A 27808-nucleotide genomic window follows, 5' to 3' on the forward strand; every position below is an offset into this window, starting at 1 on the left:
GCCTATCAGAATTCAAGATTCATGAAGTTATAGTAATTAATGTAATTATTAAATAGTGGCAAGAGGATAGAAAACTAGATCAGTAGCATAAAATAAAGAGCCTAGAAATAGACCCATGCTTACACGGAAACTTAATATATAAGAGAGATTGCAGAGACTATTTGATGCCCACTGGCAGCTACTGGACCAATTAGGTTTTAGCAGCAGAGACATTTTTCTTTCACTCAATATGTTAAACACATAAGAAAAGTTTGATCGTGATATGTAATAAATTAATAAAGTCATTTCTGCTTTCTAAATTCATGAGTTGCTTAATTATTCCCAAAAGCTGAAATCACAGTTCAATTTATGCATGCAAATTTACCAAAGAAATGCTCCGCTTTTTAATCATACTCCCAAACTTCACAAATAACTTAGAATTGTAGCCACATATTGCATTGCATAACAAATGAAGTAATGAAAAAGAGCATATCAATTTATATCTTGTATTGATAGCTTATCATAAAACGGATTAAGTATCAATCATTTTACTTCGATGTGGCTGCTTTTAGGAAACTATCAAGATGTGTTCTATATTTTATTGATTGGGTTTTAAAATAATATTCCTCAAAAAAATGAATCCAAACATTACAATGCATTTCTTGAATGTAAAAATAAATAATTCCCTAACTAAAAATAGGGATATACATAAAATCAAAATTATTTTGGAATATTTATATCCCAATATTTGGAATAATGATATATAGTATGTAATTGTGTGATGCAGCTCATATCCTCATCTGAATCATTTAATAGAATTTTCATCTTAAAACTAAGGTAGTGAAAGTCTACTGTTTGGTATAAAAAATTTTAATTAGGTGTGTTTTAGCAACTTGACCTCAGTTTCAATATGCCATTGTTACTGTCTAGTCAGATTTGCCATTGTGTACAATTTACATTTTTGAAAATTTACAAGCCTATAGATGAATTTCTAATAAATAGAAAATGGGGATGTTAAATAAAATAGAGATGAGAATTTCCTGGGATACAGTAAGGTAGCAGATGCATTTTTCAACGAAACAGACTCCAGACATGTTACAAATATAGGAAAGTTTTTCAACTTCACAAAATCCAAGAACAACCAAATCAATGCTGAGTCCAATATGCCATCTCTATAGCAAAGTCATTGATTTACAAAACCATCTAGTGAGCAAAAGCATCGATTTATAAAAACAGCCACTAAAAATACACTCACTTTTTATTGATATAATTAGCTTATAACATATTAGTTTCAGGTGTACAACATAATGATTCTATGTTTGTAAACTTTACGAAATGATCACAATAAGTCGTTATCATCCATCAACACTACAAAAATTTTTTTTCTTCTGATGAGCATTTATAAGGTCTACTCTCTTAGCAACTTTCAAATATACAATTCAGTATTATTTACTGTAGTCACCATGCTGTATACTACATCCCCTTTACTTATTTGGAAGTTTGTACCTTTTGACCTCCTTCACTCATTTCACCCAACCTCCCACAGCTGCTTCTAGCAACCACTAATCTGTTCTCTGTATCTATGAGTTCAGTTTTTTTTTAAATTCCACATACAAGTGAGATTATATGTATTTTTCTCCCTCTGTCTGNCCTTTGGGGGTCGAACGACCCTTTCACAGGAGTCACCTAAGACCATCGGAAAACAAAAGATACTTACATTACGATTCATAACAGTAGCAAAATTATAGAGTAGCAACGAAAATAATTTTATGGTTGGGGGTCACCACAACATGAGGAACTATTAAGGGGTCGTGGCATTAGGAAGGTTGAGAACCGCTGGTCTAGACTTTCTAGGACAGTCCTGAAGCCAGCTAGCCAGGCTAATTGTCCCTGCTGGGCTATCCATACTTGTCAGACCTCAGGTCCTCATTTGGGGTTCGGATCAAATGGTATTTACACCAATCTGGGACCATTCCCCACTCACCTTAAGAAGGAGCTGTGGGGTGGGGTAAAGAGGACTGAGCAGGGGTCCAGGACCACCCCCCTAACTCAGGAGGACGTGCCCCCTTTGAAAAGCCTCACTCTGGAAGCTCCCTACCTGTGGCAGAAACCAAGGGGCCTCTTTCCCAGAGAGCTTTGCTCCAGCCAGGTCCTCCTGGCTCCTGGGTGTCTGAACCAGCTCAGGAGGGACAGCAGAGGGGACAAGGCAGGGAGAGAGGCAAGAACAGAAGGAGGGAGAGGAAGCAGCCTTGGTGCCACCTGCCTCTCATCATCATTTGGGCCTTTAGGGCTATAGGCTCTGAGTTTTCTTTCTCCCAAGCTGCAGCAAGCAAAAGCTGATTGAAGTGAAAGGAGGCATTTCTTGGTGATAAGGCATGTTAAGAAGCACCCTGCCCAGAAACTGAGAGGCTTAGAAGCTGGTGTTCTTTGGGGTCTCCAAGAAGGGACTCAGGGCTTCTTTGTGGGTTGCACAGGTGAGCCTGGAGGCAGGGACTAAGTGGATGGCCTCTCACTCTCCGAGATGTGCAGATTCTGAAAGTGGGCATTGCCAGGGCTGGATTCCCCACAGGCTGTGGGCCACACAGGGGAACACTTGAAAACAAGACAAAACATTTGAGGGAATTTGATATTTCATTTTTTAAACAGCTTTACCGAGGTGTAATGGACATAAGTTGCATTTATGGTACATTTTAAAAGAGTACCATTTGACATACGTATATGCCCATGAAACCATCACCACAGTCAAGATAATGAACCTGTCCCATTACCCCTAAAAGTTTCCTAATGCCCCTTGGTAATGTCTCCCCCCCTGCTCCTTCTCACCCACCCCCACTAGCCCAGGCAATATAATAACTATATAGAGCATCCTTACACTTACTTTATGATTTTGCATGTCTATTTTGGGACCAATATGGGGAAGGAAGACAGGTGGCGTCAACATCATGTTTTCAGGGCTTGAGGCCTCGAAAGATCTTAACCCAGCTGCCCTGGGTGTGAAATACGGCTCCATGTTTTATACCATGAAATAAACCTGTTTTTCTTCCCCCTTGATCCTGCAGCAAAAGAAGTGTGGCCTCTGCCCACTTGGCCCTCCATGAGGCCCACTGCCTGCTGTCCCTGGTCCTCTGTCCAGAGTGCAAGGAGCCCGTCTCACCGGAGAAGATGGACGAGCACCGCGAGAACAGGCACCAGCAGGTGAGGAGGTTGACGGAGGGACAGAAGTGGGGGCACCGTCGGGTCCTTACTGCAGCAACCGGCTTGGCTGCCTTGGGCATGTCATTTAGCCCTTGCACACCTCCACCCCCCTCTGCAAAGTGGACACAGTAATTCTGCCTTTCTCATACTAAACTGAGTCTACCCCCGTTTTTCCCATTCCCACCCCTTTCCCTACAGGCTCATGGGTTTGGCTGAGGCAAGGGGTCCCAGTTTCAGGAAAGGCTGAATGTTCTTTTGAGATTTGTAAAGAGGGGAAGCAGGAAATGAAAGCTCTAGAAGGCAGTCACAGTCAAGGTCAGTCCAAATCTGACTTTTCTCACCTGCTCTTTCACGTCAATCCCTCATCTGTCTTTCTGGAGATCGTTAAACTCAGGCATCTGTTTCAACTCAGCGAGTACCCCAAACATGTCTTGAACACGGAGCTTGTGCCACAGGGAGACTGAGGTAACCACATCTGATCCCTGGCCCCTAGGAGCTCATAGACCCAATCCTGCAACACGTGAGCCAAGGCAGATGTGGAGGAAGGCCGCAGGTGCTGGGTGAGACCCAAGTTTCCCTCTGTGTGTTTAGGTCGGGTGTGCGATGTGCCAACAGAGCGTGCAGAAGCACTTGCTGGAGTTGCACGAGGTGAGAGTCAAGTGTGATTCATCCTTTACAGCCAAGCAGCCAACCTGGGAGGAGGAGGAGGGGAGAGAGCAGCCAGTAATAAAGACTTCCACCTGACCTCTCTCCTCACCCAAGTCGGCTTGGGGAGCAATGGAGAACAAGCCGACCATAGGGACATAGAGCCTCCTGTCCTCCAAGTTCTGCTCAGAAGGGCTTGCCATGGTCCATGAGCCCAAGACAGCTCGAATCCCCTGAAGAGAGTCTCTATCCTGGCCCTTCCCATCTGCTTTCTTATTGGCTTCAACCCCCAAGAAAATAAGTTCATATCTCCAACAGGGCTGCAGTGGCCGCAGGCCAGAGACCACGCCCATCCTGCCTGCCTCCCTGCAGATGAAGGAATGGCTGGAGCGCCCTGTTGAGTGTAAGTTCTGTGAGGCAGCCGTGCGCTTCAGCAAGCTGGACATCCACGAGCACAACTGTGGCACCCGGACAGAGCTCTGCCCAGACTGCGGCCAGCTCATCATGCTCCGACTGCGGGCCCAGCACAAAGATGTGTGTCGGAATGAGCAGGCCCAGCTCGGGAGAGGTGAGCAGTGCATGCTGGGAGGAAAAGGGAAGCTTCAAGGAAAGGGAGCCTCTCTGGATGGGATGCAAGGCATGTAGGCAGGCGCTCAAGAGCACAGATGGCGGGTGTGTAAGACAGATGGCTAATGTAGTTCTAGACCGTGTACTAGACTGGCTTTCTTGTGTGTCTGCCGTGAGCTTCAAATGACTGGTCCAGGGAGACCAAGAGGCAGGGGGTGGGGGCCTGAAAGCCACACAGATGGGTGTAGAGGCAATGGGGGCCCTACCAAGTAGGAGGCTTCCTTGCAACTCCTTCAGCACGATCCTAGCCTGGCGGACATCCACCCACATCCTCTTACGGATGAGAAACTCATACGCAGAATGGAGCAGGGTTTGCAAGAAGCAGAAATAAAGCTGGACACCCAAGTTTCCCGACAGCAAATCTGCAGCTGTTTCCACCAGCAGCAGAGGACTGAAGTAAATGAGCTGTAGCTCCTGACCTTTGGGCCATTTCATGTTCTCTGGAGCCAGCTACCTCTTGTGAGTTGTGTTCACAGAAGACACAAGCTGTCAATCTGACAGATCTTCTGTTGACTTCACTGGTGGTTTTAGTAATGCGGGAACATGTGGAGAGAGCCTAAAACCCCTTGAACAGTAAATCTCTCCTGGTAAACCATCTACCCCAGGTCCAAACTGGCAAAGGAAAACCTGGAGTGCTTGACGTTTGTGTGCATTTCCTTCATTCCAGCATGGCTGGGCTTTAACACAACTCACACACCTTCATCAATATAACCCAACTTCACCAAGACCACACAGCACAACCCAATCAACAAAGATAGGTACAATAACACCTCGCTTCATCCCAGAGCTCAGCAATTGTTGAAATGATTGGAGGGGATTGGCATCTATGGTAACGGCTCCCCTCGTCTCCTTAGAAACCAGTCCTGCTCCAGGAAAATGTCTCTTCATTAGGGCCCCGTGCTGCCCTGAGTGAACCTGTGTGACCATACAGGAAATGATGTGGGTGATTCAGCCAAGGGCTGCCTGTGTGGCTGAAAATACTGGCAGTACAGGATACTCATGGCCAAGCTGGCCCGGGACAGTTCATACTTAGGACTAGAGGTCATGTACGCAGTTGTGGCACAGCTGGGCTAGCTTGTCAAAAGCAATCATTTGTGGTGTTGTTTCTGTGTTCATTCAGGGGAGAAAATTTCAGCTGCTGACGTCAGTATCTACTGTCTTTACTGCAAACAAATGATCCCAGGAAATGAGTATTTACAGCATACGGTGAGTAGCAATTCGTCGTTTTCTAATGGTGCTCATAGCTTGTCCATATTCCAAAAAGCGTGGTAGGAAAGGTAGATTCAGGGTCCAATTTTACATAGCATGGATATTAGAGGGTCTCTTATTTATTTTTGTTTTGCTCAAAATGGGATGTTGTGGATTCCTTCAGGCTAATTTACCATACATAATGGGTCTCCAACTTGTGCCAGCCCTTCAAGGAGCCTCTCTGACCAGTCCAGCTATCCCTGGTCACCTCTGAACATCTTCAACCTTCAGGGCCATTTGGTCTTCAATAGGACCTGCCTTATGATGTTCTGTCCCCTGTGGGAGTCTTGTCCATTAGACGGTGAGCTCTTTTGCAAGAGTGAATGACTTTCTCCATCTTCCTCCAATGAAGCTGATCTCAGGGCTGGGTACCAAAGCGGGGGACTCTGTAGAGGTGTAAGGATGTGATTGATGATTGATTGATTTTGCCTGGAAACGCTCACCGACTCTTCCTTCCATAGCGCTAAGCACCTTTTGGTGCATGAGCTGTGCCAAGCCACTCCCCTTCTTTGCAGGATGAAGCATTTCCTCTCTGGGGAAACTTAACCAAGGCTTCTCTCCAAGGAACTCATGTCCTTCTCCTTGAGCGGAGAGCTGTTTAACCCTTTCTTGCCCCTTCAATTCAGAGAACTGTGACTGTCAGAACTAAAGAAACCCTAGGGTGATCTAGATCTTTTGTTGCTTATTGTGGTAAAATACACAACAAAATTTATCATTAGTAACATTTAGTACATTGACAGTATTGTGCGCCATCCCTTCTGTCTCACTCCAGAACATTTTCACCAGGCACCCTTAAGCAGTCACTCCCCACTCCTCTCTCTTACAGTCCCTGGCAACCGCTCATCTGCTTTCTGTCTCTGTGGATTTGCCTATTCTGGACGTTTCATATAAAGGGGATGCTATAATATGTGGTCTTACATGATGGGCTTCTTTCTCTTAGCGTAAAGTTTTCAAGGTGCATCCATGTTGTCGCCTGTGTCACTGCTTCATCCTTTTAGGGCCTTTATGGTCATACTACCCTTTGTCTATTTGTCTATGGATAGACATTTGGGTCACTTCCACCTTGCAGCTCCATGCTTTTTGAAATGTGGTCTGTGGACCAGCAGCATCAGAATTATCTAGGAGCTTGTTAGAAATGAAGAATCTCGGGCCCTCCCCCTAGAAATGCTAAATCAGAATATGCAATTTCCCAACATCCCTAGTGTTTCAAGTTTGAGAGGCACTGAACCCAGACAAGTGATTTGTAGTCTTAGTTGCACATTGAAATCTCCTATGCATTTGTTTCCCTTAATATTGATGCTTATTCTATATATTACATAAGTGGTCCATGTCTTTCCTTTAAATCAGAAGATACTTCTGGTGAGCATATCTCTCTCTCTCCCTCCCTCTCTCCCTCCCCTAACATGACCCAAAACCAGGAAAACAAAGAATACTTTTCTCAATCTCATTTCCTGCCATTTGCCAACTTTCTTTGTTTCCTTTTGTAGCAAAATGTTTAAACAAGTTATCTGTAGTCACTGTGTCCATTTCTTCTTCACCCACTCCAGTATGGCTTTTGTGTCTGACCCCCCAACCCAACCCAACCCAAAACTGCTCTCTTCAAAATCGTTAATGACCTTCTTCACATGGCTAAATCCAATGGTCAGTTCTCAGTCCTCAATTTATGAGAACACTGTTCATCATACTCTCTTCTTCAATCCACTATTCAATTCACTTCTTTAATTCGCCTCTTTCTTGGCTTCCAGAATGTCCTGCTCTCCTGGTTTTCAATTACCTCACTGGTTTCGCCTCCTCTTGCTTCCAAAGCTTTTAATTGGGGGGAAGGAGGGAGGGGGAGCAGGGGATAGAGTTCAGTCTCTGTACTCTTCACTACCTATACTCACTGCCCCAATAATTTCATCAAATCTCATGATTTTTAAAAACGCCTTATGTAAGCAGACGCTCCCAAACCTATATCCCATTCCAGATTTTCTCCCAAACTCCACACTTATATATTACTGCCTACTCCACATCTTCATTTGAATGTTTTATAACCAACCTATTTAAAATTGTAGCCCCCTCCCCATCCCACAGTCACCATCCCCCTTACCATTCTCTACTGTTTTTGTTTCCATGTCATTTATCAACTTCTAACATATTATCTAATTTACTTCTTTATTGTAGTCCTTGTTAATTGTCTCCTACCACCCTGGTTAAAATACAAGCTCCACAGCTCCCCTGCTTGTTAATTGCTCCCAAGTCACAAATACTCTACTTTCTAACTCTTTGAGCTATTTCTTCTGGTATTTATTTCCATAATTCTCATACTGCCATTCCTTTTTTTCAATTTTAGATATTATCTATTAATTCATAAGGCTTTAAGGATATGGATTTTGCTTTATTACACCATCTATCCTACACACGTCTCCAAGTTTCTTTTCTCCATCCTCCCAATTTATTGATGTCGCCCATTCTGGTTAAATTAATAATCAGTGTTATATTATTATGCCCATGTAATATTATAAATGGCTATGCCACACTATGATTACATTTGCTTTCTTCTACAACTTTTTGTTTTCCCTGGAGCTAATAATGACTCCAATAAAAATTGGAGTCAATTTTTCATTTGCTTCACTTTCTAGGTACCTATCACTAAATCATTCCTAAAACTTTCTACCATATCTGAAAGTTTCCCCCTCAATACATTGGAACACATCAGGTATTCTACTCAATTCATTTTGGGGGCATGTGGCTCCCCAGGCCTGATGAGTAAGCTGTCATTCTGAGAATTTCTTCCACTCTCCTCAGTGTTGCAGGTATTTCCCAAATTTTAGGTTCAGGTCTTTTTCTTTCTTGGTTTACTTCTTCTTTGGTAAAATATACCCTTGAATAGTTTCTTGAGGACTACAGCATTAGATGCTAATTTTTTTTAGGTCTTACTTAAATGTCTGAAGATGATACTTTAGATGGCTGTAGAATTTATCTACCATTTTAATTATTTAAATGGTGTTACAAAATTTTTTTAAGCAAATACAAATGTAGGGAACAAATATAATAAACCCCCATGTAGTCATCACCCAGATATATCAATAATCAAAAGTTTTCAACGTTTGCTTCATCTATCCTTTTTCTCTTTTCGTTTTGGATTTTTCTAAGTATTTTAAAGCAAATCCAACATATCCCGTCATTTTGTCCATCATTCTTTAATATACACCTTAAAAATACAGTCATTTCCTTACTTAACTACAATGCCTTTATAATTCTCAACAATATTAACAAGAATTCTTTTCTACTATCTTTTTTGGGCATTCCATTTACCATGCTTGTTCATTACTGCTGCTGCTGCTGCTGCTTTCTTCTCTCTTGCCTTCTATTGGATTGAACAAATTTTCTTCTTCTGATTTGAAATTTTGCATTCTATTGCTCTCATTTTTGCAGTTACCCTTAACATTTTAATACTTGACTTCATAAAGTCTAAAATTAACCGTATTCTCTACCCTTCTTACAAACAATATGTGGATTTGAGAACACGTTAACTCTGATGCTCTACTCCCACCTTATATGTAATACTGCCAGAATCATTTGGTTCCACCTAATTTTCACACTACCCCTCTCTAGTCATTATTATTATCATTGTTTTATACAATTTATGCCTGTTTGGATATAATTTCATGTTAACCTTTTTCTTTGCTCACATTCTTTCTTGAATCCTAAGCTTTCATTCTGGGGAAGATTTCTCTCTTTCTGAAATACACTTCTTAGTTCCTCTGCAAGAATCTATGAGTAGCAAATCTTTAGTTGCCCAAACATGTACTTCTTTTTTCTTCATACTTGGATGGTAGTTTAGCTGGATATCAAATTCTAGGTTAACAGTTATTTTCTCTTAGCATCTTGAACTATTCCACCATCTGCTCACCTCTGTGATTGCTGTTGATAATCTTTCCATGTAATTGTCTGCTTTCTGTGCAACTGTCTTTCCTTTGTAGATAATATTTTTCTTTGGATGATTTCAAGATCCTCTTTGCCTTTGATCTTCTGTGGTTTCACCACAATGTATCTAAGGATTTATTTACACTCATACCGCTCAGAACAATGTGTTCAGATGTGTTTACTTTTTTTCTCTCTTCCTCAGGATTTCTCCTACCTGAATCTAAAGATTTATGTTCTTAATCAGTTGAGATAAAGTCTCAGTTCTCATCTCTGTGGATCCTCAATAGTATCTAACCTTTCCATGTTCTCCCAACTCTTTCTGTGGAACATAGCAGATATATATTAGGCCTTCTCACTCATGTCTCCTAACCTTTCACATTTTCTATTTCTCTCTCCTATATTCTGGGTAATTTCCTTAAATCTATCTTCAAGTTCATTCTTTCTTGGCCAAATCTAATCTGCTGTTTTTAGCACATCCATTGAGATTCAATGCCTATATTTTTCATTTCTAGTTCTATTTCATCTCTTTCAAATTTGCCTACTCTTTTTTTCATGGGACCTTTTCTTTTTTCTTGTTTTATTCATCTTTAATTAATTTATTTTACAGTCTCTATCCTATAGTTCTATTATCTGAACTTCTTGGAGACTAATCTTGTTATTGGTTGTATCTATTACTCTTACTCAAGGTAGAGTGCTTCTTTGTGTATTTGTAAGTTTGAATTGTGAATTTCTATTTGGTGGAATATTACCTGTGAAAAATCTGTATGACCTAGTTTGAAGCTATATACCTTGCAGAGGGATTTTGTAATTGCTTCTGCCATACTTTCCAATGTTTATGTTACTTCTGCCGCTTCGGTATTCCCAGACCATGAGGCTAATGTAAATCTGAGTCCCAAACACAAGAATGGCACGGACCTGTGATTTTTGAGTTTTCAGAAACATCAGTTTTTCTTCCCTGTACGACCTTACCACTTTTCTTCTCCAATTAGCTGATTCTTTTCTGTTAGACACCATAGTTTAGCCTTCAAGATTCCACAGGGAAAGGAGAGTCTTACCTCCAATTCTCCACCTTATGTGGATGGGATTTTTCTCTTATCCAAACCCATAGGTGCAAGATTGACCCCACATCGCCTTCCAAAATGTCAGCTTATGTGCTTAACAGGTCAAGTCTTCCTTCCTGGAACACGGAGCTTTGTTTCTTGCTTACAAAGTCAGCTATCAACTTAAATGAATTTTTGTCATATTTTATCCAGCATTTCTAAATGTCCATAGTGGAAAGTTTTCAGATTATCTAGTCTATTGTATTGTCTAACCATTAATGTCAAAGTCATTCTTAAATTTGATATATTACTCACAATTGCAGTATAAATGTCGTATAGTCTCAGAATCTACAAAGTATTTTCCAACTGGAGAGCCAGGAATTTCTTCTCCATCCCTTCCAAGTCAGACTGCTAAAGATCAAACTTCCACAGCAGAAAAAGATGTCCGTCCAAAGATGAAAAATACAAACAGATTCCGTCGTCTTTATGAAAATTCGACAAAGCAAGCACCAAGTGGCACAAACGAAACCATGGATCTGCCTCTGAAGTCTGAGCACAAGCCCCGGCTCACCTCTTCTGTAGAAGATGAGACAGCCTATGACATCCTGAAGAGATGTTCTCAATGTGGTATCCTACTTCCCCTGCCGACCCTAAACCAGCATCAGGTACCCAGCCTCTGTTCTCTCCTTACCTGGCTATGAACCAGCTGGACAGAGATTAGAGAAATCCAAGCCCTGCAGGGTGTTCACAGACATTGCCATTGGAAAGGCCCTTCCCTATCTCCCCCTTCTCTGTGTGCCCAAATTTATTCTTTCATAGTGTTTACCACCTGGTTTATTTGCATCATCTCCCAGAGACTAAGACACCTTTGAAGGTAGGGCCAGATCTTTCATCTCTGTGCCTCCAGTTCCTGGCCCAGAGGCTGACCAGAGCAAGTGCTCCAAAACTGTTGAGTTAACTGAATGAAGCAGAGGGCATCCAGTCTAGCTCTCTCATGGTGGAGATAAGGCAACTGAGGCCAGACATCAGAGCCTTGGCCAAGATCCTAAGTCAGTTGGTGTCTTGCCTTCAGCAGGTCAAGGTTTACTTCCAGCAGATCAGGATTTGTAGCCTCACTATTCTGATTTTTATATCCTAGATTATTTTCTACTAATAATAAGAATTAGCATTAGAGGTAGTTAACTATTAGATGCTAGTTACAATGCAAAGCTCTTTACAAATGGTTAATCTTCATTATAAACAACAGGCAGATATTTTATCCCTGTTTCACAGATAAAATGGACAGAAAGGTCTAGTAGCTTCCCCAGAATTATACAATTAAAGAGTGGCAGAATCCAGGCTGGGATCCACATGTATATAGTTCCAAAGTTTATGCTCTTAAGCTCCAGACTGAATGCCTCACTAAAAAATTAAAAGCTTTCATTATTTGTTGTTCTTCAAAATGTAAAAGTACTAGATTTTGTTGTAACCAATTGACATAATACCGTACAAAGAAATCCAAAGGCAAAGCTAATCATCCCCATTCTCATCCTAACCCCTCCCCAGTCCCATCCCTGAGATTCTACAAGCTGGTGGGTGTCCTTTCAAAGCTTTACCTTGGCTCACACAAACCTGAACAAGCCTACACAGGGTTTAAATTCTTTCTTTCCCCCATATATTATCTTCCTGTACTCATTACTCTACCATTTGCCTTTTTCACTTAATACATTATGCAAACTCCTTACAAAAAGGTAGACCTAAATCTTACTTTTCTAACTTTTTTATGCATCTATATATGCACATAAGCATACAATTTTACAAAAGTGGTTGGGTTTTGTACTTGCTGGGGGTGTTATTAGTGCCATATTCTCTTGCCTCCCACAATTTGTTGTTTCCTTCCATACTTTCCTCCATCCTTATATAATAGGGTTGCCAGATTTAGCAAATAAAAATACATTACTTGGGAGAAAAATAACTATAAAGTAACTTCATGGGACATACAAATACTAGAAAAAATTCTTGGTTTCTCTGAAATGAACATTTAACTGGACATCCTGTATTTTATCTGGCAACCCTATTATTGGATATAACCACATGCAAACATACACATTTGGAGTCCAATTATATACATTTCTTTACATCTTAAAGTTATTTTTTTTCCAGGTCCCTAACTTTTTTTTTTTTCCAATTACAGTTGACATTCAGTATTATTTTACATTAGTTTCAGGTGTACAGAATAGGGGCTAGACATTTACATAATTTGCATCTTAATGTTATAATTTAGTGATACCCAAGGACATCCCTCCAAGTCAAATGATTTTTTTTTAATGGCTGCATAAGAGTCCCTGGTGTGGGTGTTCTCTAATCTATCCATTCACCCCCACCCCCACCCCCATCCCCGAAGATGACAGGCCTCTAGTAAACATTGTCCCAAGCTCCCCATCGGCCCCTATTGGCTCACTGGGCTCCATGCCTTTTCCCTGACATTTGTAGCTCAGGGTTTATGCTCTGGGAACTGGAGATAGCAACATCCAGAGATATCCCTGGAACTTGGCACTTTAAACTCATTGAACTTTTTTTATATCCATTTCTTTAGGAGAAATGTTGGTGGTTAGCTTCATTGAAAGAAAAACAAGTGAGAAAACTCCAGCTAGAAAAGAAAAGGTACTACAGGTTTAGAAAACTGCCTTTTGGTGCTGGCTTTTCTGCTTGCTTTTTTTGTGGTCAGCTTTGCTTGTCAAAGATGAGTTGTCTTCCTTGGGTTTCTTTCCTGTGGAAGGAGAAGCTTGGATTTTAACTGTTTTCCTCCTTTTGAACAGCAGTGTTGGTTTACGCAAGAGCCACAGATAAGCCAAGAAAAAAAAAAAGCCGCCTCCAGCTCTTCTGCCTGAGAATTCTGATGAAGCATCTGGGCCCTTCAGCCCCGACAGCTGGGGGACCCCAGCTTTGTCCACTTTACATTCCCACCAGCACTGTACGGAGATTGAGTTTTCCCACAGTCCCTGGCCAGCATTTGGTGTTGTCATTATAATTTTTTCTACGTTTAGCTATTCTAATAGGTCTGTAGTCATATGTTATTGTGGTTTCAAATTGCATTTTCCTAATGTCTAACGATGTTGAACATCTTTTGATTTTCTTATTTGCCATATGAAATGTCTGATTGTTTTCTTTTACTGTGGAGTTTTGAGGTATACACATAGTCCCTGAAGAATAAAAACACACTCCCTGAAAGCTGCTCCGTCACCTTTAGATTCCTTGCTGGTTTTCCAGGGCAAGGGGTGGCAGCAGCTAGGACAGCAGGGTGAGGCGGCACACAAGGAAGGGGAAAGACAAAAAGGAAGGAAGGGGACAGAAGCGAGGCTGGGTGGTGGGCGAAGGCTGTATAAATGTCCTGGTGTGGGTGCTCTTTAATTTGCCCATCCACACCCCTGAAGATGACAGGCCTCTGTGAAACATTGTTCCCTAGTGACACCCAAAGGGGTGCCTTTGAAGGCTGTTGGTAGAGATAGCGACCGGGAGAAGCCTAGGTATGCAACCCGCAGACAGTACGCCCCTGCCCCTACCTTTCTGCCTGACCCTTGGGGAGACCCGTTAGGGCACCAGACCCTGCCTGGGAAGGGAAGGTGGGTTAGGTGCTCCCCATGGTCCCCAAACTAGAAAGGCGAGGCGGTTCTCAAGCTTTGTCATGTGGGGTGGGTCACGTTTGCTTAAGGCTTCCCTCTGGGGACCCTGAAGAGGGAAAGTGGAAGCCATGGCAGAACACGTGGCGATGGATTCCAAAGGAGAAACGCCCAAGCTGGGTCTCCTTGGACGCGATGGAACCCGGGACTGGGTCAGGGCAGGAAAGCCGGCGGCGGACTGAGCGGGCCTGACCCTAAGCTCGGGGCAGAATCTCTTCCTTGAACGAAGCGGGAAGGACAGGGGGAGTACCCATCCTCAACCCCTCCTGCCTCGCAGCCCCCGGCCTCGCGCTTTCCGGGCCATTGGCGCTCTGACCGGTCTTGCCCTCTACACGCACCCTTTGCTGACCTGGCACCCACAGGTGGCGGCGCGTCACAAAGGCAGCCCGGAGTTTAGCATTTAGCTTCTGCAAGGGTAGGGCACGGCCCCGGGAGGTCGCAGAGTTGGCGTCGGGGCAGAGGCAGCGCGGGCGAGGCGGGCAGGCGCACTCGCGGCCCCTACAGCCCTAGCGCCCGGCAGCTGCAGCGGGGCGCGGCTTGGAGGTAACAGGAGGACGCGGTAGCGGGGCTGGCGCAGGCCGGGGTGGCAGGACGCTCGGAGGCCTGCGCGGGGAGGGGTGGGCTGCCCTCCTCGCGGGCCTCCTTCTGGAAGCTTCACGGTCTCCTCCCCTCGCCCTGTGTGATAGGACATCCTTAGGTCTCCTTGCCCGGTGGGCAGCTCTGCAATAAAGTGGACCAAGCCTAGGTTTGAAAGTCCTTCAGATGGTTCGAATCCCACCTCCCCACTTACTACTTGCTCTCACTGGAAGGCTTTCTTAACCTTCCAACCCCTCTGTTTCCCCACTTGTAAAATGGGCGTGTTCATACATTCCACACAGGGATGTCGTCGAAGTACCTTGGCACCAACTTACTGAAGGCAGCAAGCACTTGTATAACATTTACTATGTGCCAGGCACTGACCTGGTGCTTTCCATATATCAGCTCATATTTAATCCTCCTAACATTAGGAGAAAGGTACTGTTGTTACCTCTATTTCCATATGTGGAGACTGAGGCACAAAGAATTTAGTTAGCCTAAGGTCACACAAAGCTGTTGACAGAACTTTCCCAGCCCACCACATATGTTCTTCCAAACACAACCTATGGCTTCCAGTGTCTGCTAATTCTTCTGACGAGTGACTTTGTTATTAGAGCAAAGGGTTTCCTTTAGCTTTCTAATTGGTTTACCTTCTCTTGAGCACCTTTTAGGCACCTTACTAAATGCTGTGGAGGCACTTGGGCAATCTATATATGATTGAAGAGACAATTGTGTTTCTTCATTTGTTAAACGATGAAGTACCTACAGAAGAAGAATGAAGCGGTCCCTAGTATCAAGGAGTATGTGTGTCCCATGGGAAAGAAAGGCTTGGATGCAGATCACACTGAGGGATGGACAGTGGCCAGAAGGGAAAGAGAGAGGCAGGCTGAGCAGAGAGGCAGTGACTCTGGAACCCACTGGAGCCCTGTGTCCTGGGTGGGGGCAGATGGCTGCCAGATCCCATGTGGAAGTGTCTGGATCTGGAGATGGGAGGGCCAGCTGGAGGCAAGAGCCCAATTGTGGGGTGGTGAGGACAAAGGCACAGAAGATCCCAAACAAAGTCTCCCCCAGGAGCTCTCTTACAACACTCATTGCCACTGTGGTGCTAATGCGAGCTGGAGGAGGCGTGCAGCCATCCGCAGAGAGAGTGGATAGAAAACGGGCGGAGACACCCACCTCAGGGATCTGTTCAGATGATGGATGCAGTGGGTGAGAGGTACTCAGAGTGAAATGAATGATGCTTACGAACACTATATACACATTTGGCAAGCACACACACAAACAAAAACACATCAAACATGCTGGAATCATTGCCTATGGTGGGGGTCAATGGAGCGAGACATAGGTAAAAGGGAATAAGTGACTAAATAAAACCAAAGAGAGGTCTTGCACAGACAAATGTCTGTCCTGAATTGATAAATATGATTAACTTGTCCTTAAGCACCTGAGGCCTACCACCTGTGGAGGTAAGAAAAAAGTACAGGAGAAAGAGTCAGAAAGCCAGGTTCTCCTCTGGGCCCTGTTACTAACTTGCTGTGTGACCTTAGGCAAGTCCCTTCACCTCTCTGGGTCTCAGTTTCCATCTGTAAAGAAATAAATTATCAGATCTTTTCTGGCTCTGAGTTTTTATGAGCCATGATCAATAATCTTGGGCCACTTGGTAAAGTAGACAATAAAAGCTTTATGGAGTGGTAGGGCTTGAACCTTGAAGAATGGGGGGTTTGGGAGAGGTAAAGAAAATGAGGGGAGTTTTCAGGCAGGAGAAACATTGAAAGCAAAAGTCATAAAGAATTCAGCATATGGCTGTAAAAAATCTGAGAGTTCAATGTATCAGGTGGGCCTTAGCCCATCTCTTCCTTGGGACTCCCTACTACCTGCAACCCAACAGCCAACTCAGAGACTTCGGGTTCTCCTCGGTTCTGCATTCCCCAGTCATGTCCTCCAAAGGACACATAACCCACCCTATCCCTGCTATGATGCCATCCTAGTCCCAGGTTTGAGCCTGGACTCTGCTCTGGTCCATCCTTCCTTCGCTCCCCAGAGTGTCCTTCCTATACTTCAACACTGACCGCATCACTCCAGACATGTGACCTTTAGAACTTCCCTGGCCCACTGTGACCTCAGCTGAGGTTCTCCACCCTTGTTCTCTGCTGCTTTGCCTTTTAAATGTCAGTGTAGCTCAACACAGACAGTGATTCTCATCCAGGGAAAGGGTCCAGCCAGGTCAGGATTCCAGAGTCTTGGGGAGAGAGGTGAGTGGGAATCTCTGGCCTCTGGGACACAACCTTTATCACATCATTCAGGGCCCCTTAATCCAGCATCCAGCACTTCCCACTGCGCCAGCTCCAGTTCCAGCACCCCCTGCCTCTGACAAATCAAGCTCCAAACCACTTGCAGTTCCCTGAATGCAAACATATCACATATGTTCACAGCTCTGCTTTGCCCACATTGTTCCCTCTGTGCGGAATGGATCAGTTCCTCCACCACCACTAGGCCAACCTTGCCTGCCTTGCAAATCCTACTCACCCTGCAAAGCCCAGCTCAGACATCACCTCCTCAGGGTAGCCCTCCCTACTTCCTCCTTACCCAGCCAGAATTAATCACCCCCCATTAGTGCTACCCTGCACCACGAGAGCATACCTGCACCTTTTCACGTCTCCCACCCTGCTGTAACTGAATGCTGGTCTGTGTCCCTGATAGGCCCTGATGGACTGTGACTCCTTGCATCATGGACTGTATGGTGCATTTATTATTGCACCACCTGCATCAGCACAGCACCTACTACACAGGGGCCTACAGCACAAATTCGTTCAATTGGGTTTAATTTCTGTTTGGCAGGTAATAGCTCTTCCTTTTTACTCCTCACAGAAAACGAGTGACTGCTTTCCTTTCCTCATTTTGGGAAGCCCTGCTTATCACACAGCTGCACTGGACATCGCAGTTTCTCGATGGATGAAGAAAGCCAACTGATTGAGCCCCAAGACCAGAGCTGCTGGGCCACTCTGCCCGATGTGTGCCTGCGTCGTGTTTTCTGGTGGCTGGGGGACAGGGACAGGTCCAGGGCAGCCCTTGTCTGCAGAAAGTGGAACCAGATCATGTATTCAGCTGACCTCTGGCGATATAGGAGCATCACATTCAGTGGGAGACCTTCCAGGGTACACGCGTCTGAATTCGAGTCAGCTCTTTGGTACGTTAAGAAATTTGGTCGTTACCTGGAGTACCTGGAGATCAAATTCCTGAATCCCTACAATGCTGTCTTGACCAGGAAGTTCCAGGTCACCATGCGAGGCCTTCTCTCGTGCTTGGGCAAGAATAACAACCGTCTGAAATCGCTTTCCATCCAGCACCTGGAGCTGGACCGCCTGGTCTGGAGGAACAGCATCAGGACCTCGTTCATCAAAAGCTTGACCTTCTTCTTAAAGAAAATTGGCAGACACCTGGATTATCTCAACCTGAAAGGGGCCCGGATGACCGTGGAGCAGGGCTGCCAAGTTCTCAACTCCCTGAGCTACCTGAAGAATGAGAGCATGACATCAGAGCTCAACCTCGAGGACTTCTTCAGCCACCACCTCGCTGTCTACAGCAGCCCCCAATTCAACAGGACCATGGCCACGTTTCGCAACCTGATATCCCTGACCCTGAACTACAGCTGCATCTCCGACGAGCTGCTCGAGAACTTGTGTGAGAACAATGCCGGTACCCTCTGGACCATGAACATCAAATGCCACATTCATGACCCCCATAGGCAGGTCATCTGGGGCATGTCCTGGGCCAACCTGGCCAGGCACACCACCAACTTGAAAGTGAACTTCTTCTTTGAGCGGGTCATGAAGTACGAGTGCTTGGTCCGGATCCTCTTACAGGAGATCCCGATCAGAAGCATCAGTCTGAGAAGCTGCTATTTCAGTGACCCAGACTGGTCAATGCGGCCCACTCTGCTGGATCTCCTGCCCACCTTTCGGCACACTCTGCAGGTAGGTATGATCTGAGGGTGGGGAAGCTTTCAAGGAGTGAATGCCACCCTGGTTACGGCTTCCCCAGAGGAAAGGCCACTGCCACCTGCTCTTCGCTAGGTTTGCACACACTCAGTCTCAAATTGAGGTTCTGGGAAATACGACCAAACTAAGTCTTCATGGGTCCCCAAGACCACAGCAGACAACAGAAGCTGCTGCTCACTTCCAACATATGGAACACAAGGAATTTTCTGGTTGGTTGTCAACCAAGGAAAACCTCTATATCCCTGGCTCAGATCTGAGGCCTGAGCAGGGAGGTGCCTCTACAGGTAAGTAGCAGGTCTATAGCCCCTTTCTACCTTTTCACTAGGTCGCAGGAGGCAGGAAACAGTGTGGCTTCAAACCAAACAAAAAGCCAGATTTGACCCAAGTCACTGAAGGGCTTAGAGGTGTGGGCTGTTCTGGAATCTGGCAGCTCCCCATCTGTAAAATCAGGGTCATTTTTGCCCTTCTGAAGGACCTCACAGGAGGCTGTGATAATTGACATTCGTAGGTATAAATACCATGCTAACGATGAGGGACTCTGGAGTGCTAACAGCTCATCTGATACTCACATAGCCCTGAAGTGGGCAGGCAGGCAGCACTGTTATCCTTCCATGCTCCGGAACCTGAGATTTGGTGACCTGCCCACAGTCACCTGGCCATCCCACCGCTGGGCTGGGACCAGCATGTTGGTATCCAGGTTCCAAATACATTGCCCTCCAAACTCCAAGTTTTGCAAACTTGTATGAGATCATCTTCATTCCCGAAGCTCTCCCTCTGTGACCAACATGTCCAGTGGTCACATGTCACTCATCTAGAGCCCTTGACCCACCATGACTATGAGGCCCAAAGCCAGCTCATGAACATTACAGAGTGACCCTGCCCATCCCAGCGTCTCTGCCCACATCCACCTTCCCTTTTGGTGCTTTTCCAGAAGCTAACTTTTGAGTTCAACAACAACCATGAGTCCCTCGACGAGGAGCTGCACCTCCTCATCTTATCCTGCAGGAAGTTGTTTTACTTCAAAATCTGGGCTTTCCTGGATGTGAAGTTTGTGGAGCGAATCCTAAAGAGTCAGGAAGAAGGGCAGTGTGCCCTGCGCACACTCAAGGTAAGAGCCCCCCCTCCTACCCCGGGGGGGGGATGCACAGGGATAGAACAGGGGCGTCCAGGCCCCAGTGCTCAGGCGACCAGCCACAGTGCTGCTCTGGGACAAAATGCAGAGGTGAGGCAAGGAATAGGGGGCAGTCATCTCACCTGAGTCCTGTTGATTGGAAATCAACAATTTCACAGACGGCAATCTGGAGTTTCTGCCTTAGCTGCTGTGTTTGGGCTTTTCCTGATTCTGTCAACAATTGTACGTGTGTATCATTCAGATTGTTTTCAGTGCCTGAATGACGCAGTCATGGTGTGTGTGCACGGTGTGTTTCTCTATTGGCACAGGTGAGAATTTATACAAACAGATATGAGACAAATGAAGAGGACAGGACACTGAGGGAAATTTACCGAAAGTACAGAAGGCTGATCGATTCAAAGCTTAACTATTTTGTCATCGCCTACCCCATGATGTAATGAGTGCGCTCCAGAGGAAGAAAGCCAGGAGCACTTTGAAGCTGAAAACATGATTCTCATAGAAGGACACTTGGGACATCCCCTGCCCCACCCCTTTTCCTTCTCTCTCCCCTTTTTTGCCAGCGGCACACCAACATGAACACCCCAGCCAAGGCTGGGACTGCTGGTGATGTGAAGGCCCCAGGTGACTTTAAAGCGCTCCATTTACCAACTATCCAGAGGTGATTTCTCATTTTGTCATTTGGTTTTAATGTTTGACACCTTCCTTCAGGCCCAGAGCTAAAAGCTCAAAGCCACTCCGAGCAGTTTCTTACCCTGACTCCTGCTAAGCGTGGCACCTGAAAAGATATAACGAACCGGAGCAAATGGAACTGTGTCTTTTACTCACCGACATTTATCAGCTCAGAAATGCTTTCTAACCTGGCTGGCCTTCGTGTCAGAGCCTCCTGACACTGACGTTGGCTGAGTCTGATCTCAGATGAGTGGAAATCTACCAGCATGTCCTCCAACAAAGCAGGGAAATTCCCACTTTTAGGAGACAGCTTGGAGCCAAAAGTCCCTCCTGTAGAAGGAACTCAGCCCCTAATTTATGAGTGTTGTGGACTCAGATCTACAGCATCTGCTTTTCTTGTGCTTCTTCATTCTACCATCTAAGCAGCATGGTGCCCGGTCCTCAGGTATGGGGCAGAACTGAAAGTGGCCATTACACTCACATTCACGAAGAATTTCTAATGTCATGGGGAAATGTTTCCAATGCAATGTTAAGTACAAAATTGTATATTTTGAGTGATGTCAATCATGTAAAACATATAAGGGTTTTTTGGGGTTTTTTGGAAGCATAGAAGAGATACACCAAAAATGTTAAGTTATCTCTGGGTGGTGGAGTTATGGGTAGTTTTAATTTTCCTTTATACGCTTTCCCATATTTCTCAAATTTTCCACGATGACTATACGTCCTACTTATAATCATGGGAAAATCTAGTGTGTTTTAAATAGGGACTAATTATAAATTCCTGAGCCCATGTCATAGAGATGTATTGTTTCAGGTCTTCTGAGATTTTTGTGCATATAGTTGCTTATAGGGTTTTTTCTTTCAATTAAATTAATAAAATCTCAAAATACTTTCGACAAGTATCTCACTTCAGATTTTGTTTCATCTTTAGTATGCTGTGTCCATATTTATACTCAGCTTTTAGGTCTTTGTTCAAGTTCATATGCATCCACTGTGGATAAATTTCAGCTTTCCAAGCACTTCCACATTCGCTGTCTCTTCTGAACATCCCTGCAGTGCTCTTGGGTAGATATGGTTCCTGTGTCACTGACATTCAGAAAAGATGGACACTGCCGAGAAGAATAGGGTTCCCACCTGTGGGGAGGAGCTCCCAGGTCTGATGGGAGAAGACACTCTACAGTGTCATAGCATAAAGCTGAAACCACAAGGCCCCTTGGAAGCCATCTAGTTCCCTGTGAACCAGAGACAGTTTGCTTGATGAGAGAGGGGAGCCTCAGCTGGAATCCAATCCAGACCACCTGGGAGACCGATTGATTGATTGATTGATGATTGATTGATTGATATGATGATTTATTCATAGTGTAGATGAGTTCTGGTTCATTTCCTTTCATCCTTAAGCACAGAATCTAAGTGTAATGAGGATCTTTTATGGAAAACGTGTTATTTATGTTAACATGTTTTTATAAAAGAGTTGATTGGTTTTACAGTTTTGGAAATCTCTTTCATGTCTGGCTGAATAGTAGACAGCTGGGCTGTCATCGCTGCTTCTGCAGTCTGTGGCAGTCTCATAGACCAAGTAGACTCAGGGAAACTCCAGAGAGAAGACGAGCAGAAAAAGGCATATAACATCTGGGTGTTCATGTTAAAATAGTTTTGACCCCATGGAGCCCTTGGGAAAAGGTCTCAAGGACCCTCAGCGATTGCCCCAACCACACAGAGAACTACTGTACAGACATTCCAGTTCCCCTAGAAATTAAAACAGGATCAAGACCCGAAGAGTAATCATGGGAAAATGCAGTGAGGTTTCCAAACACACAGATTTTAAAACCAGTATCCATTTTATAATTACCGCATTCAAAGGCCCAGGGGTAGATGGAGACAGCCCACAGCCTCGTGACCTGTGTGAAAGCTGCTTATCCATGTCTGTCTTCCTCTAGCACCGAGCAGGAGGCTAGGAAGGCTCTCTCTCACATGCCCACATGTGAGGGTCCTCAAAGAGCACCCAGTTCTTGGGGCAGCAACTCTGAACTTCCGAGCATATAAGGAAAGCAGGGCTGTGATCAAACTAAGGTGTAAACCATTACCCACAGGCAAACTGACAAGGAAAAGGCAGCTTCTTTGATTTTGAAAAGACTCTCAGAGATGGGTCTTTGACTCTCTGGGCTGGAAGGGTCCTGAGACCTGGTTTCTCGGTCCACTCAGGCCACTCATTTGTGTGACCGTGAGTAAGTGCTTTATCCTGTGTAGGCCTTCGCTTCTGCTATTTGTACAATGGGAAAAGCTGAACAACATATCACTAAGGTCCCTAAGACACAAATACGCTGGGATGAGGTGCTAGAGCTGTTGTGAGGATGAAATGACAGTGAAGCTACTTGGCAGCGGCCACATTCGGGCTTCCAAGCTGCATGCCTGGGTTTGAGTCCCGACCTGCCGCTTACTGGTCCTGTGCCTGTGGGTATTTAACCTCCCCGAGTGTTAGCTCCTCTGTGTAAATGGAGAAATAATAGCACAGCCTACATGGGTCCGCTGGGAGGAATAAATTATTTATACATGAAATATAATACATAAGCCTGTTGTCCCTTGGGCACTCAATAAATGTTGGCTTTTGTCTTGTTATTTAATAAATGAAGAAACACACTTTCAAAAGGAAGGTGACTTGCCCAGAGCCATACGGGCAGTTAGCAGCAGAGCCAATACTATAATTTCCCAGTTCAGAACCCAAAACTCCTTCTTCCACCCAAATGGTAAAATGGGAAGAATCCAGTTTCCCTCTGTCCCCCTACTCGGTCAATCCATTCCAAATCGATCATTCAAATGATCACTGCTTGAGTGCTCAGCATTAATTCACGAAGTTTCATTTAATCCTCACAACAGTTCTAGAAGGTAAAGGTTGTCATTATCCCTTTCTTAGAGATAAGGGAACTGAGGCTTAGCAAGATTAACCTGCAGAAGGTCACACATGAAGGAAGAGCTGGAAGTCAGCATCAAACCCAACCTAATTCCATTGCCATTCTTTTAATTACAATGCATTTCCTCCCACAGCAAGAATATTTTGGGGTCAATTGTACTGTAATTCCATTAAGCACAAGAGTGTTCAGGAGAATCAGTGAAAACTTCCGTTTTACTATATTTAGCTTAGAAATGCTGCTGTGTAAGATGGAACCCTTATGAACCAAGCACTTTGAGTAAAATAGAAAGATATGAATGCATCATTATGATGTTTGTAGGATGATAGATGTTATTGTTTCAGAAAAAAATGTCACCAACTGTAACTTGAAAAAAAGCAATCTTTAATAAACACAAAATACCCTTCTTCTTTAGTGGATATTTACCCCCTTTAAACATATTACCCAAACAGCTATTTCAGAGAGAGGACCTATGGAAATTTTGACTTGCAGTTTGAAGGCACTGACTATTAATTCATTGGCTGAATATCACATGTGGTGAGAAATTGGCATCGCTTCCTTGGGTGATGCTTAGAAAATTAATCTAATTCCTATTCCTCTACATTTGCAAAATTGCAGATTAAAAACAAAAACACAACATAGGGGCGGCCGGTTAGCTCAGTTGGTTAGAGCATGGTGCTGATAACACCAAGGTTGCTGGTTCAATCCCCACATGGGCCACTGTGAGCTGTGCCCTCCTTAAAAAACAAAACAAAACAAACAAACAAAAAAAAACACAACATAGACACATACACACGATATCTTAAATGCTCCAGTGGAATGTAAGTCCCTTGAGACCGTACATTTTTGCCCTATTATGGTGCCTAGAACTGTGCCAGGCACGGAAGAGGCACGCAATCTTTGTTGAATGAGTTAAGATAAGATCTTGTTGGGCCGGCTGAGTGGCTCAGTTGGTTAAGAGTTAGCTTAAGAGCGCGAGTTCTAAGCAACAGGGCCGCCGGTTCGATTCCCACATGGGCCAGTGACGTTGCACCCGAGCTGAGCTGCCGCTGAGCTGCCAACAGGTGGCAGAATGGCTCAGCTGGTGAGAGCACGTGCTCCTAACAACAAGACTGCCTGTTTGATGGTAGGCTACACCCGCCTGCAACTAAGACTGAACTTGGCACCTTGAGCTGAGCTGCCACCCGAATGGCTCAGTGGCTAGAGCATGTGCTCTTAACAACAAGGCTGCTGGTTTGACGCCTGCATGGGATGGTGGCTACATCCACCCACAACTAAGATTGAACACAGCACCTTGAGCTTAGAGGCCACGAGCTGCCGACGGGCAGCCAGATGGCGATTGGAGCCCTCCACAACTAAGACTGAAGAACAACAACTTGGCTGGTCCTCTTCCCCAACTCCCCAACACTGTTCCCCTCCCCCAACCCCCCAATTAAAAAATAAAATAAAATAAGATCTTGTTGAGGTGTGATTCCACCTTTGTTTGCACTGAACAATTGTTTCAAAGTAATATGTTTTATTTGTTTTGGTCCATCATACTGTCATAGACAAATATGTCTTTTTTAAGCAGTCAGTAAGAACACATCTATGACACTAATAAAACTGCAATTAACTTAGCGAACCCTATTGTGTACTTTTATTTTTTAATATTTTTTATCTCTCAATTACAGTTGACATACAATATTTATATTGGTTTCAGGTGTAAAACACAGTGATTAGATATTTATATAATTTATGAAGTGACCACCCTGATAAATCCAGTACCCATCTGACACCCTACATAGCTATTACACTACTAACTATATTCCCCATACTGTATATCCCCAAGACTATTTTGTAACTACCAATTTGTACCTCTTAATCCCCTACCCCCTTCACCCATTCCCCCAAATTCAGCAACCATCAAAATGCTCTTTCTATGAGCTTGTCTCTGTTTTGTTTGTTCATGTACCCTGTTCTCTAGATTCCACATTTAAGTGAAATTATATGACATCTGTCTTTCTCTGTCTGATTTACTTCACTCAGCACAATACCCTCTAGGTCCATCCATGTTGTTGAAGATGGCAAGATTTCATTCTTTTTTATGGCAAAGTAATATTCCATTGTGTATACGTACCACCTCTTCTTTATCCATTCATCCATTAATTGATACCCAGGCTGCCTCCATATCTTTGCTATTGTAAATAATGCTGTGAAATGAACATATAAATGCACATGTCACTTCAAAATAGCATTTGGGTTTTTTCGGATAAATATCCAGAAGTGGGATTACTGGGTCCTTTGTCTCTTGTTCTAGCCTTTGTTTTAAAGTCAATTTTTTCTGGTATAAGTATTGCTACTCCAGCTTTTTCATGAAATATCTTTTTCCACCCCTTTGCTTTAAGCCCATGTATACCACCAGCCACACTGGTCTTTTTCTCTGTTCAGTAAAAAGGCCAGGTGAGAGTACTTTCCCCAGGTACACTGCTGCTGCCTTCTTGTCCACCTTTATCTCAGCTCGAGTGTCAGCTCATCAGAAAGGCCTTCTCACTACCCCATCTAAAGTAGCCGCCTGTCCTGTCACTCGTCTCACATCACCCTATTTCCATCCTGGCACTTCTCACTATCTGAAATGACTGTGGTTCATGTGTACCGCCTGCCTCTGGATTGAGCTCCAAGAGGCCAGAGATCTCTGTCCAAACCATCTCTAATCTCAGGGCCTAGCACAGTCCCTCGCACTGTAAATTAGAGGCCAGCAAGTATTTTTTGTATGAATAAATAAATGGATGACCACACACACACACCCTCCAGGGCCTCGGGCCTGATGTGCAATAGATGTGTATACTTTTGCTGACTGGCTGAAGAATCAAATGGTTTCTCTGTGCAGGGGGCATTGCTGGAGGCATTAGCTGCCCTACAAAGAACACAACAACCTCGCTACAGAACAAGCAAATCCTGCCTGCTTGAAGGGAGTAGGTGAGATTCTCCCTAATTTTTACATTTTTAAAAAGCCTTGCCAAAATCCATGGATAAGTTTTCAGGTAAAAAGACTTTGAGGCAACAGATCCTGGTTTCAGGATCTGAGAGCCAATGAAGCATCAGCAACTCATTAGCCATGCGACTTCGGGCAAGTCGGTCTGGGTCCTATCTCTTGTGACCTCTCCAAGCCTCAATTTCCCACCTGTAAAATGGAGATAACGGTTTGTATAAATAACTCATCATAAGCACTCAACATGTTAACGGCTGTCATAACTGCTGGGATTACCAATGGTATACCTGCCTTAACAAGGCTATATAATAAGTCCTCCTTGGTTTTGACTTGAGATTGTAACATGCTTTATAGCAACCACACCCAATTCCTTTGAGACCCCTTGCCTCTGTGTATGCCATGCCACTCCCTGGAATACCGCCTCCCCCTTTCTACCCAGCAAACTTCTATTTCTCCATCAAGATCCCTCTCAGGGGTAGCCCCCACTCCCACTCCCCTCTTGGTGAGTCGATTGACTCATCCAGTCAATCGACAGGGCCTATGAGTTACACCTCTCTTGAGTGGCAGTCACAGAAAACCCACTGGGCGTCAGTGAGGAGAAAAGGGGGTGCTATATTAGGATGCTTGAGTGACTCAGAGAACCCAAGGGCCTCGGAAACCACCTGGAGACGAGGAAGGGAGAGCTGCAGGGAGTTTCTTCTTTCTCTTGGTGCCTTAGCTTCCACTTTTTCTCCTGCTGCAAACTGGCTTTCTGCTTCCCACCCACATGATAGACCGCAGCTGTCATCCACACTCCAAAGCTTATGTCTCCTCTATTCAAGAGAGCAGCCCGGTGGAACGGAAATCTCTTAAGTCCCAAGTCCAAATGCTTGACCTCTTTCTCCTATAGTCTATTGAAATTGCTTTTGGCAAAATGTCACTGCTAATTGCCTAACAGTCCAATCTAGAGGATGCTTTTTCTTTCTTAGTTGATGCTCTGGAGCATTCGACCCACTGACCACCAGTGCCTTGAAACATTCTTCTGCTTCGGCACCCGTGGCCCCGTGCTTTCCTGGCTTCCTCCAGCCCCTCGGACGTTCCTTCTTAGTCTACTTGTGGGACTCTTCTTCACTCAGCCTGGAAGTGTTGGTGTTTCCCAATGCTCAGGCCTCACCCCTTCTCCACGCACTGTAAACTCTCATGCACCCCTGGCTCTGCCATACCCTCTCTGGGTTTCTCTCAGCTTTCCGGCTGCAGAAAGACCTTTCTTCCCACCAC

At 44.5% G+C, this 27808-nt stretch overlaps 2 protein-coding genes across 4 annotated transcripts in view; both read left to right on the top strand.

The window, feature by feature from the left end:
• The window catches only part of XAF1 (XIAP associated factor 1), a 32381-nt gene extending 18530 nt beyond the window's left edge, over positions 1-13851 (top strand). For 2 of the 3 annotated variants that reach the window (XM_019659882.1, XM_019659885.1), the window contains exons 3-9: positions 3039-3174; positions 3766-3822; positions 4138-4387; positions 5567-5652; positions 10967-11308; positions 13219-13286; positions 13442-13851. In XM_019659882.1, the coding sequence (XP_019515427.1) occupies positions 3039-3174; positions 3766-3822; positions 4138-4387; positions 5567-5652; positions 10967-11308; positions 13219-13286; positions 13442-13472 (970 nt within the window). In that variant the 3' untranslated portion in view covers positions 13473-13851. The remainder of the gene's footprint in view (positions 1-3038; positions 3175-3765; positions 3823-4137; positions 4388-5566; positions 5653-10966; positions 11309-13218; positions 13287-13441) is intronic. The other variant, XM_019659883.1, reaches the window with a different exon arrangement.
• A 3662-nt stretch (positions 13852-17513) lies between these two features.
• Positions 17514-20659, top strand: FBXO39 (F-box protein 39). The gene is made up of 3 exons (XM_019659811.1): positions 17514-18852; positions 19808-19984; positions 20317-20659. Exons 1-3 carry the CDS (start codon positions 17827-17829, stop codon positions 20443-20445), a joined length of 1332 nt encoding a protein of 443 aa, XP_019515356.1. The 5' UTR covers positions 17514-17826; the 3' UTR covers positions 20446-20659.
• Positions 20660-27808: the final 7149 nt, after the last annotated feature.

The sequence above is a fragment of the Hipposideros armiger genome, unplaced genomic scaffold (genome assembly GCF_001890085.2).
Source record: "Hipposideros armiger isolate ML-2016 unplaced genomic scaffold, ASM189008v1 scaffold_304, whole genome shotgun sequence".
NCBI lineage: Eukaryota > Metazoa > Chordata > Mammalia > Chiroptera > Hipposideridae > Hipposideros > Hipposideros armiger.